Raw genomic sequence first — 13,939 nt, 5'->3', positions numbered from 1 at the left:
TTGTGAGCCTAGGACACCTTCTGGCTGGGGGTGGAGGTGGGGTTGGGGTGGGGGCGGGGAGGTGGGGGATGGTCAATAAGCCAGCAGCAAGCACCAAACACAGTCATGGTATCCGGAAAGGGAACTTCACCATGCCCAAAATTCAGGCCTGTGGGTCACTGCCCAAAGCTTGCTTCCAGAAATACATTCAGCTGCGCTACTGTCAGGGCAGGAGGCCTTTTTTTGGTCCTTTCCCTCCTAGACCTGGTCAGGCCCTCAAATGAGCAGCCTTGGAGTCCCACAGCTCCTCCCCTTTAAAGCTCTTTCCACAGTGGAACTCTTGTGGAGATTAGTAGGATTCTTTGATGCTTCTAACCCCACCGTTCTAAAAACTACAGGGCCTGGTAAAGGCGTTCTTGGAGCATGCGGGGCATGGTCCCTGACATATAAGGGGTGCTCAAGAAATGGGCTAAGTGAGTCAATGATAAAGGAGAAAGGCAGGTAATGTTTTCCCCTTTTATAGGCAATAAAACATGCCCAGACAGGTGTGACTGCCTTCTGGCCCAGTTCCTACAGTAGGAGGAGCATAGGGCCACACCTGATGGCCTCCCAGGTCCTCCTCCAGCTTCTCCTCTGCTCCTCGGAGGGCAGAGCCAGTCCTGAGCCTCCGAAACAAGACTGGCTTCCCAGGAAAAGATCCTATGGCAGATGTGGAGCAAGTGACAGCCCATTGATAACAATAATAGCATTTAGAATGTACCAAACTATTTCCACAGCAGCTCTTTGAGGCAGCTTCTGTTAGCATCCTCTCTTTAAAGATGAAGAAATGGAGCACAGTGGTTAAGTGCCATGGCCATGGTGGTAGCAGAGCCAAAGTCACAGAACTAAGCTGCCTCTGCTGCTGCGCAGAACATCAGCATGGGCATCAGAGGTTAGGTGCTCCCCGGGCTCTGCTTGCAGTGTCCCATGTCCCGACTTCCTCATCTGTAGACGGTGACCATTAATAATGGCTAGCCATAGGGTTGTTGGAAGGATAATGCATGCGGAGTTTAGTACAGTGCCCAGCAGATGATCAATAAATGTTAATTATTGATATTTTTGTTATCGTTTGGAGAGTTTCTGGGCCTGGAAAGGAGGGCTGCAGGGCGGTATCGTCGCACAGACTGCAGATGAGGTCACTCTGGGGCAGGGGTGTGGGGCCCCTCTCCCGCCCTCACCGGCCCACAGCGGGCGGGGCGAGAGTGAGGGGGACAGCGGCCCCGCCCCGTCAGACTTTTTTAAAAAGGGACGCTGGGCGGAGGCGCAGGCGCAGAAAGCCCAGCCACCCGTCTGGCGAAGCCCCTGAGGCGCACGCGCATGGAGGGGTGCGCGACCCCCTCGGGAGAGGCCCGCGCGCGCCTCACCCCCGCGGTGCTGTGCCGCGGCCCCGTGGAGCCGCTCGTCTTCCTCGCCAACTTCGCTTTGGTCCTGCAGGGCCCGCTCACTACGCAGTACTTGTGGCACCGCTTCAGTGCCGACCTCGGCTACAATGGGACCCGCGACAGGCCCGGCTGCAGCAACCACAGCACGGACCCCGTCATGAAGGTGGCGGCGCGGGAGGAGCGCGGGAGGCGCGCTGAGCCGGGCACCGGCGGTGCGGTGGGGGCGGGGGGAGGTGGCCCGGGCGGGATCGTGGGGGCGGCCGAGGGGCGGGGCTTGCGTCCGGGAGAGGGCGGGCTGGTTTTGGGGTAGGTAATGGACGGGGCCAGAGCAAAGTTGGGGCCTGAGCGACCGCTGCGGGGGGAAAAGGGGCGGGTGTTGTGCTTAATGTCGCTCTGGGTAAAGCGAGGCAATGAGAATTAACAAAAGAGAGTGAAAGTAAGGGAGTGGGACCGTGGTCCATTCCCCCATAAGCCAGGGCCAAGTTTTTGGGAGTTTTACTAAGATTCTCTGAGGTTAAGGGCTTCGAGGAGAGTCCCTATCCCTGTATCTCCCAGGATGGTGGTGTTTTGCAGGACGGGCAGCCCACAGTGAGGAATAGCACCTGTTTATGATTCATGTCCCCACAGGAAGTGGAGACCCTTACCTCCCACTGGACCCTCTACATGAACCTGGGCGGCTTCCTGGTGGGGCTGTTCTCGTCCACCCTGCTGGGTGCCTGGAGTGACTGCGTGGGCCGCCGTCCCCTACTGGTGCTGGCCTCCCTGGGCCTCTTGCTGCAGGCGCTGGTGTCCATCTTCGTGGTGCAGCTGCAGCTCCACGTGGGCTACTTCGTGCTGGGCCGGATCCTTTGCGCACTACTGGGGGACTTCAGTGGCCTGCTGGCTGCAGGCTTTGCCTCGGTGGCGGATGTTAGCTCCAGCCGCAGCCGCACCATTCGAATGGCCCTGCTGGAGGCATGCATTGGGGTGGCAGGGATGCTGGCCAGTCTCCTTGGGGGCCACTGGCTCAGGGCCCAGGGTTATGCTAACCCCTTCTGGCTGGCCTTGGCCTTGTTGATAGCCATGACTCTCTATGCAGCCTTCTGCTTTGGTGAGACGGTAAAGGAGCCAACACCTGCACGGCTCTTCACGCTCCGCCATCACCGGTCCATTGTCCAGCTGTATGCGTCTCCGGCCCCAGAGAAGTCCAGGAGACACTTAGCCCTGTACTCTTTGGCCATCTTCATGGTAGTTACTGTGCACTTTGGAGCCCAGGACATCCTGACCCTCTACGAGCTGAGCAGACCCCTCTGCTGGGACTCCAAGCTGATCGGCTACGGTTCTGCCGCGCAGCATCTGCCATACCTCACCAGCCTGGTGGGCCTGCGGCTCCTGCAGCACTGCCTGGCCGACACCTGGGTGGCCGAGATTGGCCTGGCCTTCAACATTCTGGGAATGGGGGTCTTTGCGTTTGCTACCATCACCCCTCTCATGTTTACAGGTTAAGTGGGTGGGCTCGGGGACGGTTTGTCCCAGAGGTGCTGGGTGAAAATTGGGGGTCAGACACTCATGGCCTTTAAATGTGGTTCGTGCCTGTGTCTAGAATCATTGTTAGGCTCCTTGCCTGCACTGGAGGACAGACAACCAAGAATCTTCATAAAAATGCCATCCTTGTTAGCTGGAAAAGACAGACCTCGGTCATTAATCCACGTTGTCAACTATAAACATCATTAGTAAGATAGAGCAAAAGACACAAGTATGGCTCATACACTGATTACTTCACTTGTTGGCCTCCCACAGCCAGCATTTATGGTGTTCTTAAACAAAGTCCATGCCATTAATGCCTTAATATTCACTTCTCTGATAAGAATCACAGGCCCTACCTCAAATATCCTTGATCACCTTCCTTGAGGTTTTTTTTTTTTTTTTTTTTTTTTAAGATTTTATTCATTTATTTGACAGAGTGAGACACACAGCAAGAGAGAGAACACAAGCAGGGGGAATAGGAGAGGGATAAGCAGACTATCCACTGAGCAGGGAGCCTGATGTGGGGCTCAATCCTAGGACCCTGGGATCATGACCTGAGCAGAAGGCAGACTCTTAATGACTGAGCCACCCAGGCACCCCTTCCTTGAGTTTTTTTTTTTTTTTTTTTAAGTCTTCTCTGACACAGATATCAAATTTCTGCCTGCCTTAGTTCTTTTTTTTCTTTCTCTTCCTCTCCCTCATCCCCTTCCCCTTCCTCCCTCTCTCTTCCCCCTTTTTCTTTTGGTAGGAGAGGGGTGGCTAGGAATGAGGAAGTTAACTTTTTTTAGAGAGACAGATGAATTTTGTTCGAGTCCTTAAATACATTGTTTACAAAGTGAGCTGATCAGTAATCAGAGATGTCTTAACTTGGCTGCTTGCATGGAGAGTGATGCTGAAGGGGACCAGGTACCTTCCTCTCCTGCCCACAGCATCTCCTGAGGCCCCGGTGCTGGGCTTAGTGCCCTCAGGAGTGCAGAGATGATGGAGACACTGTCATGACTCTGGGGAGCCTCAGCGGAGTGGGGTTTGAGGGCTGGACACCTGAAGGGGCCGTGGGTTACCTCAGATACCCACTTGTGAGGGTCCACTGTGCTCTAGGACCAACAGCCACGGAAGGGAGAGAAACTGTTACGAAAGAAAGCTTGTAAGCCCTTGAGTAACAAACGCAAGGGGAAAAGGAACTTCATTTCCCGGGGCTACTGTAACAAATTTTCACCAACTGGATGGCTTAAAATAATGGAAATATGTATCCTCTCATAGTTCTGGAGGCCGGAAGTGAAGTATCTGTGTCAGTGGGCCTCAGGCAAGGGGTTAGCAGGGTCATGCTGCCTTCGGAGGCTCTGGGAGAGGATCTCCCTCCCCTCTTCCAGCTTCTGCTGGCTGCCTGCATTCTGTGGCTTGTGGCCAAGTCACCCTAATCTCTGCCTCTGTAGTGACATGGCCTCTTTCTTTTCTGTGAGCCTTCTCTGTTCTGTCACATCTCCCTCCATTTCCCCCTAAGGATTCACTTGATTGCATTTAGGGCCCAGTCCAATCCAGGAAGATCGCCTCATTGCAAGATCCTTAATCACATCTTCAAAGACCCGTTTTCCAAATAAGGCATCATTAACAAATTCCAGGAATTACGACCTGATGTCTTAAGGTGACCATTATTCAGCCTCCTACAGACCCTAGAGCCATTCTGTGATAAAGGCTTTGTTATCATTTCACAGATGGGAGTCATGTCCAAGGCCACACAGTTAGTAAGAGATGGCATCAGGTTAGGAACTCAAGGCCAACTCCAAAGCCCATGCTTATTTTCTGTGCCTTGCCATCCCTTTGAAACTCAAGGTGGGTGCATCGTGCCTGCTGTGACCGCAAGAGGCATTCTGACAAGAACATAATTGGAGGGAAATCAGCATTCATTCACAAAAGAGGTAGTGGGTGGGTCAAGCCTTGAGAAAGGTGGTCTCTGACCCTCCATGATCACTGTCTCCTTCAATAGGGAAGCTTTTCCTGTGTCCATCCTGAGTCCCACGTGGGCTATGCATGTAGAGGAGCTCTGCTGTGCACCGTGCTTAGGCACCCCACTCCCTGACCCTGTTTTCTTGTTTGTTTCTTTCTCTGCAGGGTATGGACTCCTGTTCCTGTCCTTAGTCATCACACCCATCATTCGGGCCAAGCTCTCCAGGCTGGTGGGCGAGTCAGAGCAGGGTGAGTGCCAGGGTCAGCCTGCATTTGGTTGCTCAGAGCCGGTGTTGCCCGAACTGGGCAGAGAGCAACTGTGAGCCAGGAGGGACCTACCTTCCTCCCTCCCACCCAGAACACGTTAGTAGCCAGGACAAATGCGCTTCTATCAAATTGCCTAGGGCTGGCAGAGGACCATAGGACCTTGGATTTTGAGATCACGGGGTTGGAATTTGCAGTCAGCAGAGCACACTTGTTCTCTTGGGTAACCCGAGCACAGGATTTACTCTCTCCAGACCTCAGCTTTTTTGTCTGTAAAATGGATGTGATGATGTCAGAGTTCCCTGCTTCACTAGGGCCAGTGTGCAAGCTTAGAGAGGAAGCAAGCAACCTTTAGATACTTCCTTGTCCCCAAGTAACAGATGAAGAAGCAGAGACCCAGAGGGTTAAATCGGGACAGCCAAGGTCCCTCAGTTAGTGGTAGAGCTAGGATGCAAACCCAGCTCTGTTTTTTGTTTTTTGTTTTTTTTTTTTAAGATTTAAAAAATTTATTTGACAGAGAGAGAAATCACAAGTATGCAGAGAGGCAGTCAGAGAAAAGGGGAAGCAGACTCCCTGCTGAACAGAGCCCCATGTGGGGCTCGATCCCAGGACCCTGAGATCATGACCTGAGCTGAAGGCAGAGGCTTGAGCCACCTAGGCGCTCCCCCAGCTCTGTTTTTAAGAGCAGCAGGTTCTGGCTTTGTCACCCACTGGCTGTGTGATCTTGGGCAGGTCCCTTTCTGTCTTGGTGCCTGTTTCCTCTTGTGTAACGTGAGTGGTTTGCTCCTGATGACAAGGTCCTCCTGGCTCTGACACTCTGACAGAGTGCAAACTCAACTTCTGTTGGGTTGTTGCTCGTTTTGCAAAATTTGGGTTCTGCTGGCATCTCTCTAAGGAATAGCTTCTGGGGCCTCTGGGTCTTTAGATCCTAGTCTGGAAATACCTGGCTCATCCATTTCCCCCCATCTGGCCTAGAAGGGGGATCTGGTGCCATGTGCAGCCCACTACGGGTTCATTCTGTATGACCCCCACCCCCACCCTGAACCCATGTACCTTCATTCATTCACTCAGTAAGCCTTTTTTCTAGCACCTTCACTGTACCCAGAGAGGCCCCAAGGGGAACCGGAGAAAAGAACAGCCCTCACTGCCTGCCTGCCTGCAGGGGGCTAGGGCCTGTGATGGATGTTTTTACATGTGAATTTACTCTTGCTGCCAATCTGTGAAATAGGTATTGTCCTTGTTCAACAGAAGAGGGACAGAAACCCGGAAGAATAAGCAACTTATTCAGTGATGACACAGATAATAAGTGTTGGAACTGGGAATTAAGCCAGCAATTAATCCAAACAGGAGATGATTCCCAAAGAACATAAACCAAAACCCATTTTATCAGGGTTTTGGTAGAAGATAGCACACATACTTTGAACACATGGATTTAACAACAGTCATTTATTTGGTAGCCCGTGTGCCAACCGCTCTCCATGCACGACCTCATTGAACCCTTATCACAACACATGATGTAGGATTTATTATTGAGGAAGGGGAGACTCAGAAACGCTAAGTGACTTGCCCCAGGCACACAGCAGTGAGCTAGTGATGCTGGGATTTGAACCTATGTCTTCCATCTCAAAGTAAAAGTATGATGTTTATTTCTTCGCAGGTGCTCTCTTTTCTGCTGTGGCCTGTGTCAATGGCTTGGCCATGCTGATGGCTTCTGGCATCTTCAACTCGCTCTACCCAGCCACCTTGAACTTCATGAAGGGGTTCCCCTTCCTCCTGGGAGCCGCCCTCCTCTTCATCCCGGCCATTTTGATTGGGTAATGCAGGGCTCTGACTCTTGATCATAATAATGCCCTTTATCCCAAAGAATTCCACTTTCTTCTCCTCCCAACCAGAACTCATTCATGGAACCCCTTGACTCTCCCTGTGAGGACAGCTGCCTAATCTTCCAGGGGCCGTTCCCCAAGGGCAAGGCTGAGGGGTGGAGAGGCAGTAGGGGAAGGGACAGGCTCCCATTGCTTGCTGGCAAGGCTGTGTTCTCTCCCTCAGCTCCCCTCCTCCACTCCCATTTTGCAGATGGAAGTAAGGTGGCGGGAATGTGCTAACAAGAAGCCTGGAGAGCTTTCTCAGCTAATATAGCTAGCCCCCAGGCTAGCCTGACCTTCTGGGTTCTTCCCCCTGTAGCCTTAAGAGTTGCTTTCCAGAGCCCTGTCTCTGGACATTTCCTTGTCTTCCACCTCTCGGCTTTGGGAGGGAATACCTGTCCCAGTCCACGCGAGAAAGCCTGTGTCCCATCTCTAAGAGCTGAGGATGTCTCCCCATGTCAAATCTGAACCCTTTATCTGGTCTCTCTCACAGGGTGCTGGAAAAGGCTAATCCTCACCCTGAATTCCAGCAGTTTCCTCAGAGCCCCTGATCCGCCTGCACCGGAGACAGAGGGCAAAGGGAGCGAAGCGAACACAAAGCAACCCCAAGTATGCATCTGGATCCCGGCCCGCGCGACACGGGCACCGCCCCTCAGAGGGCGCGCATCTGCCTCGGACAGGGTGGTCCAGCTAGACGGCTGTGCCAGCCCAGGACTTCAACCTAGGCTTGGAACCCAGACGGTCCTACTCCAGGAGGCAGTGGGGGAGCCATTTTTAACGGGGGTGGGTGCCCCCTTCCTACCAGCAGTCACACGGAACCCTCCAGGAGAGTGGAGGTCCCGACGGAGGGACACCTCAGGGAGCAGCTGAAGCGCAAGGGCTGGCATCTCTGGCATCTCTGCTTCAGCCCAGATCGCACAGCTCACCGGGCCATTTCTGGGGCGCAGCCACCAGTAGTCCCTCAGTGACGGATGTGGTTCTGAGGGGAAGGCTGTGGCAGGGCTGGGTGCCCTCTGGGGGAGGGTGCTGCCATTTGGGGCTGGGATCGACCCTCTGAACTTAGCAATGCCAATCACAATAAATCCAAAGAATCACACTGAAGTGAACCTTCTGGGCCCGGAAGGCCTTGGGCTCTGGGGCTGTCTGCTTTCCCACTCCCGGTCTGCCCACCAGCAGTCAGACAGCAGCAAGCTTCTGGGCTGGGCAGGGGCCCCCTGAGTTGCCGTGGGCTGGCCCACACCGCATCTCACTGCTCATTCTCTTCTCTTGAGCTGCTGGAGAGACTGGAGGGTTGCCCGGCTGGCCTTAGGCCAGTGGAGAGATTGGGGACAGAGCCCATTCCCGAGGGTCCACCAGAGATCCACCCCTGAAGGCATCGGGTTTTGATACTATGCCCTCCAACGCTCCTGTTGGCACGCTTTTCAGTGGGACCGTGTGTTGAGACTGTCCTCCTACTTCTGTAGCTCAACAGGAACCCGGAGAGGGGCCTGACTCCCCGATATGATCGGGGCTGCACTTTCTCAGAGAACAAGGGGCCCTTTTCCAGGCTGTTAGGGAAGCCCGGCCCAGAAGTAGTAAGGCACCACCTTTGTTGAGGGCTGCCAGCCCCTCCATAGACCCAGATCAGGTGGCACTTGCCTGCATTGGCCACAGGGCTTGGCTCCTTTCCCTGCTTTAGAAATCACACAGGTGTGAATTGTGACCCCACCAGGGTCAGCTGTGGCTTCTGCAGCTCGGGCCTGTTGCCACGTTCCCAATTTACCGACCAAAGCAAGGCGGGGAATACGGTTTTTCACTGTCCCAGCCTAAGGCAGTGAGAAGGGTTGGGAAAAGGTTTTGGTCTGGCCTTAGGCCTGGCCTCTGCTCTGGGCACTGCCTTGGGCTTGCTTGTGACCTTGAGCAAAGCCCTCCTCCGAAGGGCTGGGTCAGCAGTGCTCTGAGCTATCTGATCACAGGTGGTCAAGTTAGGAAACACTGGATTAGATGACATGCTGAGACCTTTCCCACCTCATACATTCTAGAATGAAATGCCTCTCTTGTTGGGCAGGGGAGAAGAATGAAGGAGTTGGAGCTGAACTTTTGACCTCTGGGTGTCCCTGAGCAGTCCTCAGTCCCTGGGGACGGCTAGGGTGAGGTAGGTAGGGGCCTTGCTCACTCAGCCTGGACTTGCAGACGGAAAACCCTGACCCTGCAGGCCCATGTCAGAGCAGGCTCTGGGGGAAAGGCTGTTTCTCAGCCCCCGTTCAGGACTAACCCTGTGGGGCCAAGCCTGGCTGGGGGTGGGGGTCATCACTCAGGTTTGGAGGCTGAGCTCGGATTCCCCAGTCATGAAGGGGCAGCAGTTGAGGGTGCAGGAACAGAAGAAATGGCCTGGCAGCCTCCCTGAATACCACCCGCAGAGCACCTCAGGAGGGAGGGGGACTGATGATGACAAAAAGAAAGCTTCCCTGGGAGAGCATTCATGCCCGGGTATTATTACTGACGCTGCTCTGCAAGGGCAATGTCCACTCTGCATCCAGGGCCTGGCACTGGTGGCCGCTCCTGTGGCCTGAAGGAGACAGGGTCAAGAGCAGTGAAGGCCAGAGCTGGGGCCGGGACTGGCTAGAGAGCGAATCTTTGGCAGGAGGGGGAGTAGAAGGAAGGTGTCCCAAGCCCAGCGTGAGACCTCTGACTTTCTGACCGTGAGGCTCAGGAGCTAGGAGTGACCTGGCTGGTCCCCGCGTGAGGTGACTCTGGAAGCTGAGCCAGCCTGAGGTGTCAGGCCACTGCCCACTGCCCCCAGGAGGGGAGAGGCAGGGCGGGTTCCAGCTGACCCTTTTAGCCGAAGCCCGGGTTTATGGGAGCAGGGAGATACTTTCTTGCTCTCCTACCCAAGTGGAGAAAGGGGCATAGGGATGTTCCTGCTTGTTTATTTCTGTATAGCTCTTGGACCAGCCTTTTTTGGTGAAAACCTGTCCCTCTCTGCCGGACCTTTGGGGCCGAGAAGCCAGCCATGGGGATAGCAACAGTCCTGCCCTGAGCACAGCTTCTAGGATGGTTCTCTAGACATGGCTTGGACTGAGCACCAGAAGGCCAGGTCCGGATCCTGGGGTGGCCGCTGCTGATTTGGGAAGTGGCCCGTCATTCAGTCATTCAGTCCCTTCTCCATGCAAGGGACATAATACCGAGTGGGGCTACAAGATCCGTGGAGTGGCATGAAGAGGGGCAGGGGTGGGGGTGGGAGGCGGAATGGCAAAGGTTTGGGGAGGGATTTGTGTTTCAGAGGCTCGCTAGATCAGGTGTCTCATTCCTTGACCGTCTGTACCCACCCACCTGGGAATTTGTGAGAAAAGCAGAAACCCAAACTCTGACCAGGTCTCCTGAACGTCCTTGTTGCAAAATTTCCGGGTGGTTCCAACACACCCCTCACCCTTCTTCAGGATCCTGCCTCTTCCCGTGTTGCTGCGGGCTCTGTCCAGCCCAGCACTGCCATCACAGGGGGCTGTTTCCCCCGGCTGCCCTCTGAGCGAAAGGGTGGGGAGGGGCTGGGCAAGCCAGCAGAGCCAGGCTGGGAGCTGGCAACAAGGCCCAGCAACAAGGCACGGGGAGGGTGGCTAGCTGCCTGTCGAGACGGCCTTGGTGGCCCTGGCCTGGTGAACAGCTGCCAGCCAGAGTGAGGGATGGCTTGGCCGACCCTGACCTCCCGTGTGGCTAAGAGGACTGCACCTCAGGAAGGCTGGGAGGGGACTGGAGACCAGGCCAGCTAAGGACACAGTGATTACAGGTCAAGGCCACGGGGTGGCAGGATGCGGTGAGGCCAGAAGCCAGGCACAATCTGGGTGGAGAGCCATCACTGGAGCCTGATCTCCAGCTGGCTGCTGGGCCCCCCCCCGGCTTAGCTCAGAGGGGAAAGCGTTGCCCCGAACTCGTCAGAGGGAGGCTGCCAGCCTTCCCCCTACTCAAGCTGGCTGCTGTCTGGGGAGGAGGGGGTGTCCTGTGTGGCAAACCCTCAATTGTCCAGGGTTTCTCCTACACCTGAGATAGAGAACCTGGTAGCAGGACCTGGGGATGGGGCGGGGGAAGGTGTCTGGCCCTGAGCACCCCCAATGCCTGGCTCCCATTCCCTTTGCAGACACGGAGGAGGCTGGGCTTGAGGTGGACCGTGAGGATGGGGGCAGAGCGACATTAATTTCCAGAGAAGGGCCCAGGTGGCTGCAGCTGAGAGAGGCCAGGTCGAGGAGCAGTTTCTTCGAGCGGGATTATGGGAATGGGGGTCACAGCAGGGCCTAGGATCTAAGAGTTGGTTAAGTTGGGCCCATGGGTGTGGCCCCCTCCAAACTGGTGTCAGAGCCTGCCGATGAGTCCCGGGAGGAGCGGCCCTGCAGGAATCGGATTATCTTCTCAATCGTGGCCTCCTGGTATTCGTGGGACCACCTGTGGGCACAGGGGCTGGTGGGTCAGGGGGCCGCGTGGGGGTGGGGGGAGCTGCTGGCTGGGGGCTGTGCACCCGCCCCTCTCCTCACTTGATGCCATTGAAGGTGAGCACGGCCTGCATGTCCTCGGGCAGGTCCTGGGGCTCTGGCCACTCGAAGCCATCGATGACCGGCACAATGTTCTTGCCACAGCTCAAAGCAGTCACAATCTCCTGCAGGAACAAACGGGATAAGGAAGAGACCTGGGTCCCCCATCTAGGGACCCTGGTGCCAGGCAGTCCGTAGGAGGGGTGCTGGTGCCGAAGTCCGCTTTGGCTTTTCCCTCACCCCTTGTTTTTTTAATAAAAATCAAATATTTGGTTTTTGCCCCAAGTCCTTGGCATAGAGCTCCTGAAACACTGGGAATCCCCAGATGACTGGAGGTTGGGCATGGGGGTTGCCTAGAGAGCTTCTGGATGGGGGCTGCTTGCCAGGAAGACCAAGCTATGATGAAAAAGTTGGAAACTAAGTATCCCACATAGAGTCACAGAGGCACACCTCCCAGCAGGAGAGAGAGGCTTAGAGGTTGAGTTCACTCACCAGGGCCCAATGACTTCACCATGCCTCCACAGTGAACCCTCCATCAAATCCCCGAAGGATGGGGTGGTTTGGTGAACACATCCAGGTGTTGGGAGGGTGGCCTGCAGAGGGCATGGGAGCTCTGAGCCTCCCTGCCTGTGCCCCACACCCCATACCTTTGCCCTATGCATGGCCCCCATTCGAATGTCCCCGAGTTACAGCCTCTACAATGAACCCGGAATATAGTTAAGTGCTTTCTCAGTTCTGCATGTCATTCTAGCAAATGATTGCACTGGCCAGGGGAGGGATGTGTGTCATGGGAACTCCTGACTTAGTAACCAAGTCAGACAGAAGTGCGGGTGGCCAAGGAACCCGGGACTCTCAGACGTCTGAAGTGAGCGCAGACATGTGGGACTAAGCCCTTCTGGAGTTTGACACTCGCTCTGGGTGAGTCAGTATCAGAACTGAACTGGGGGTGCCTGAGTGGTTTGGTCGGTTAAGCGTAGGACTCTTGGTTTCAGCTCGGGTCACGATCTCAGGGTCGTGAGATGGAGCCCCATGTTGGGCTCTGCACTCAGGGGAAGGAGTCTGCTTCTCCCTCTTCCCCTGCCCCCCTCACACTTGCGGCGCAGCCTCCCGCTCTCTGATAAATAAATCAATCTAAAAATTTTTCTTAAAAAGAACTGAATTATGGGACACCCAGTTGGTGTTGGCAGATTGGAGAAATGGTGGTTAGTGCTGGCAAGAAAAACCCACACAACTTGGTGTCAGGAGAAAAACATCCCTGTCTGGACCCAAACTGATCCATCATCAGCCCTGCAGTTGTCCTCATTTCTCAGACCTACCCATTTTGGCTCTTCCTCCATACACACAACCCTCACCGTGCTGCTCCAACCCCTTTATCTTTGTCCCCCACCAGGTCTCTCCTCATCACTCTTGCCTCCTCTAACTTGTTCTCTACATTGCCCCTTCACCTGGCTGCTCTTTCCAAAATCCAAATCTGATCATGTCCCCCCCTCCTTAAAAGTCTTCAAGACTTTACACAGCTCTTAGAATAAAATTCAGGGCACCGGGGTGGCTCAGTTGGTTAAGCGACTGCCTTTGGCTCGGGTATGATCCCGGGGTCCTGGGGTTGAGTCCCACATCGGGCTCCTCTAGCTCTTCAGGGAGCCTGCTTCTCTTTCTCTCTGCCTGCCACTCCCCCTGCTTGTGCTCTTTCTCTGTCAAATAAACACACACAGTCTTAAAAAACAAACAAACAAAAAAACCCCTCCATACTGTGTTCTGAAGGCTCCGTGTGGTTGGCCACAGCTCCCTTTCCAGACTCCAGCCCTGCACTGTTCTCTCAGCCACAGAGACCTTGCCCCCCTTAGATTAGCCACCCTCCCTCCCTGCGCAGTGCCTTTGCACAGGTTCTTCCTGGCCCCTTCCCCTAACTAATTTTTCTGATCTGAGTTACTTATTAGCTTACTAATTTTTCTGATCTGAGCTCAATCCATACTTTCCCAAGGAAGTCTCCCCTCCCATCTCTGACCATGCACCATCTCCCTATTGTAGGCTCTCGAAGGCTCTTCTTTTTTTTTTTTTTTTTTTTAAGATTTTATTTATTTATTTGACAGACAGAGATTACAAGTATGCAGAGAGGCAGTCAGAGAGAGGAGGAAGCAGGCTCCCTGCCGAGCAGAGAGCCCGATGCGGGGCTCGATCCCAGGACCATGGGGCTCGATCCCAGGACCCTGGGATCATGACCTGAGCCGAAGGCAGAGGCCTTAACCCACTGAGCCACCCAGGCGCCCCTCTCGAAGGCTCTTTAACACATGCTAGAGTTGCAAACTTAATTAATGAGTAATTTACTTAATATCTGTCTTCCCCACCAGACATAAAGACAGGGAACATGTCCGGTTTTTATCCATCTTGTATCTCAGCATCTTTCACAAAGCCTTGCCCATAGTCAGTCCTTGCCAAATACTTAATGGATGGCTGGATGGCTGGA

General features: G+C 54.6%; 2 protein-coding genes across 7 annotated transcripts in view; one reads left to right on the top strand and one right to left on the bottom strand.

Annotated features, from left to right (window-relative positions):
• The first annotated feature begins 1,266 nt into the window (after positions 1 to 1,266).
• On the top strand, positions 1,267 to 8,072 carry SLC46A1 (solute carrier family 46 member 1). Of its 2 annotated transcripts, none has more exons than XM_059147601.1 (5): positions 1,267 to 1,563; positions 2,028 to 2,880; positions 5,016 to 5,099; positions 6,772 to 6,928; positions 7,470 to 8,072. In XM_059147601.1, exons 1-5 carry the CDS (start codon positions 1,336 to 1,338, stop codon positions 7,525 to 7,527), a joined length of 1,380 nt encoding a protein of 459 aa, XP_059003584.1. In that variant the 5' UTR covers positions 1,267 to 1,335; the 3' UTR covers positions 7,528 to 8,072. The 2 variants fall into 2 exon arrangements, with proteins under 2 accessions (XP_059003584.1, XP_059003585.1); XM_059147602.1 differs by having other exon boundaries at positions 1,476 to 1,612.
• SARM1 (sterile alpha and TIR motif containing 1) overlaps positions 6,542 to 13,939 on the bottom strand; it is a 23,293-nt gene continuing 15,895 nt past the window's right edge. For 2 of the 5 annotated variants that reach the window (XM_059147595.1, XM_059147596.1), the window contains exons 8-9: positions 11,479 to 11,600; positions 6,542 to 11,389 (exon numbers count right to left, since the gene is read on the bottom strand). In XM_059147595.1, coding sequence (XP_059003578.1) covers positions 11,260 to 11,389; positions 11,479 to 11,600 — 252 coding nt within the window. In that variant the 3' untranslated portion in view covers positions 6,542 to 11,259. Of the gene's footprint in view, positions 11,390 to 11,478; positions 11,601 to 11,967; positions 12,069 to 13,939 lie in introns of those variants that run through there. The other 3 variants (XR_009347824.1, XR_009347825.1, XM_059147597.1) reach the window with 3 other exon arrangements.

The sequence above is a fragment of the Mustela lutreola genome, chromosome 15, assembly GCF_030435805.1.
Source record: "Mustela lutreola isolate mMusLut2 chromosome 15, mMusLut2.pri, whole genome shotgun sequence".
Lineage (NCBI taxonomy): Eukaryota > Metazoa > Chordata > Mammalia > Carnivora > Mustelidae > Mustela > Mustela lutreola.
The sequence above is the reverse complement of the archived record's forward strand: the minus strand, read 5'-3'. Positions and strand labels throughout refer to the sequence as shown.

What these genes read in the sequence shown, in the direction of transcription:
- SLC46A1 (XM_059147601.1), top strand. Translation starts at nt 1,336, where the DNA reads ATGGAGGGGTGCGCGACCCCCTCGGGAGAGGCCCGCGCGCGCCTCACC. An exon ending in GCACGGACCCCGTCATGAAG is followed by an intron (nt 1,564 to 2,027) that starts GTGGCGGCGCGG and finishes ATGTCCCCACAG; the next exon opens with GAAGTGGAGACCCTTACCTC. An exon ending in GGTGGGCGAGTCAGAGCAGG is followed by an intron (nt 5,100 to 6,771) that starts GTGAGTGCCAGG and finishes ATTTCTTCGCAG; the next exon opens with GTGCTCTCTTTTCTGCTGTG.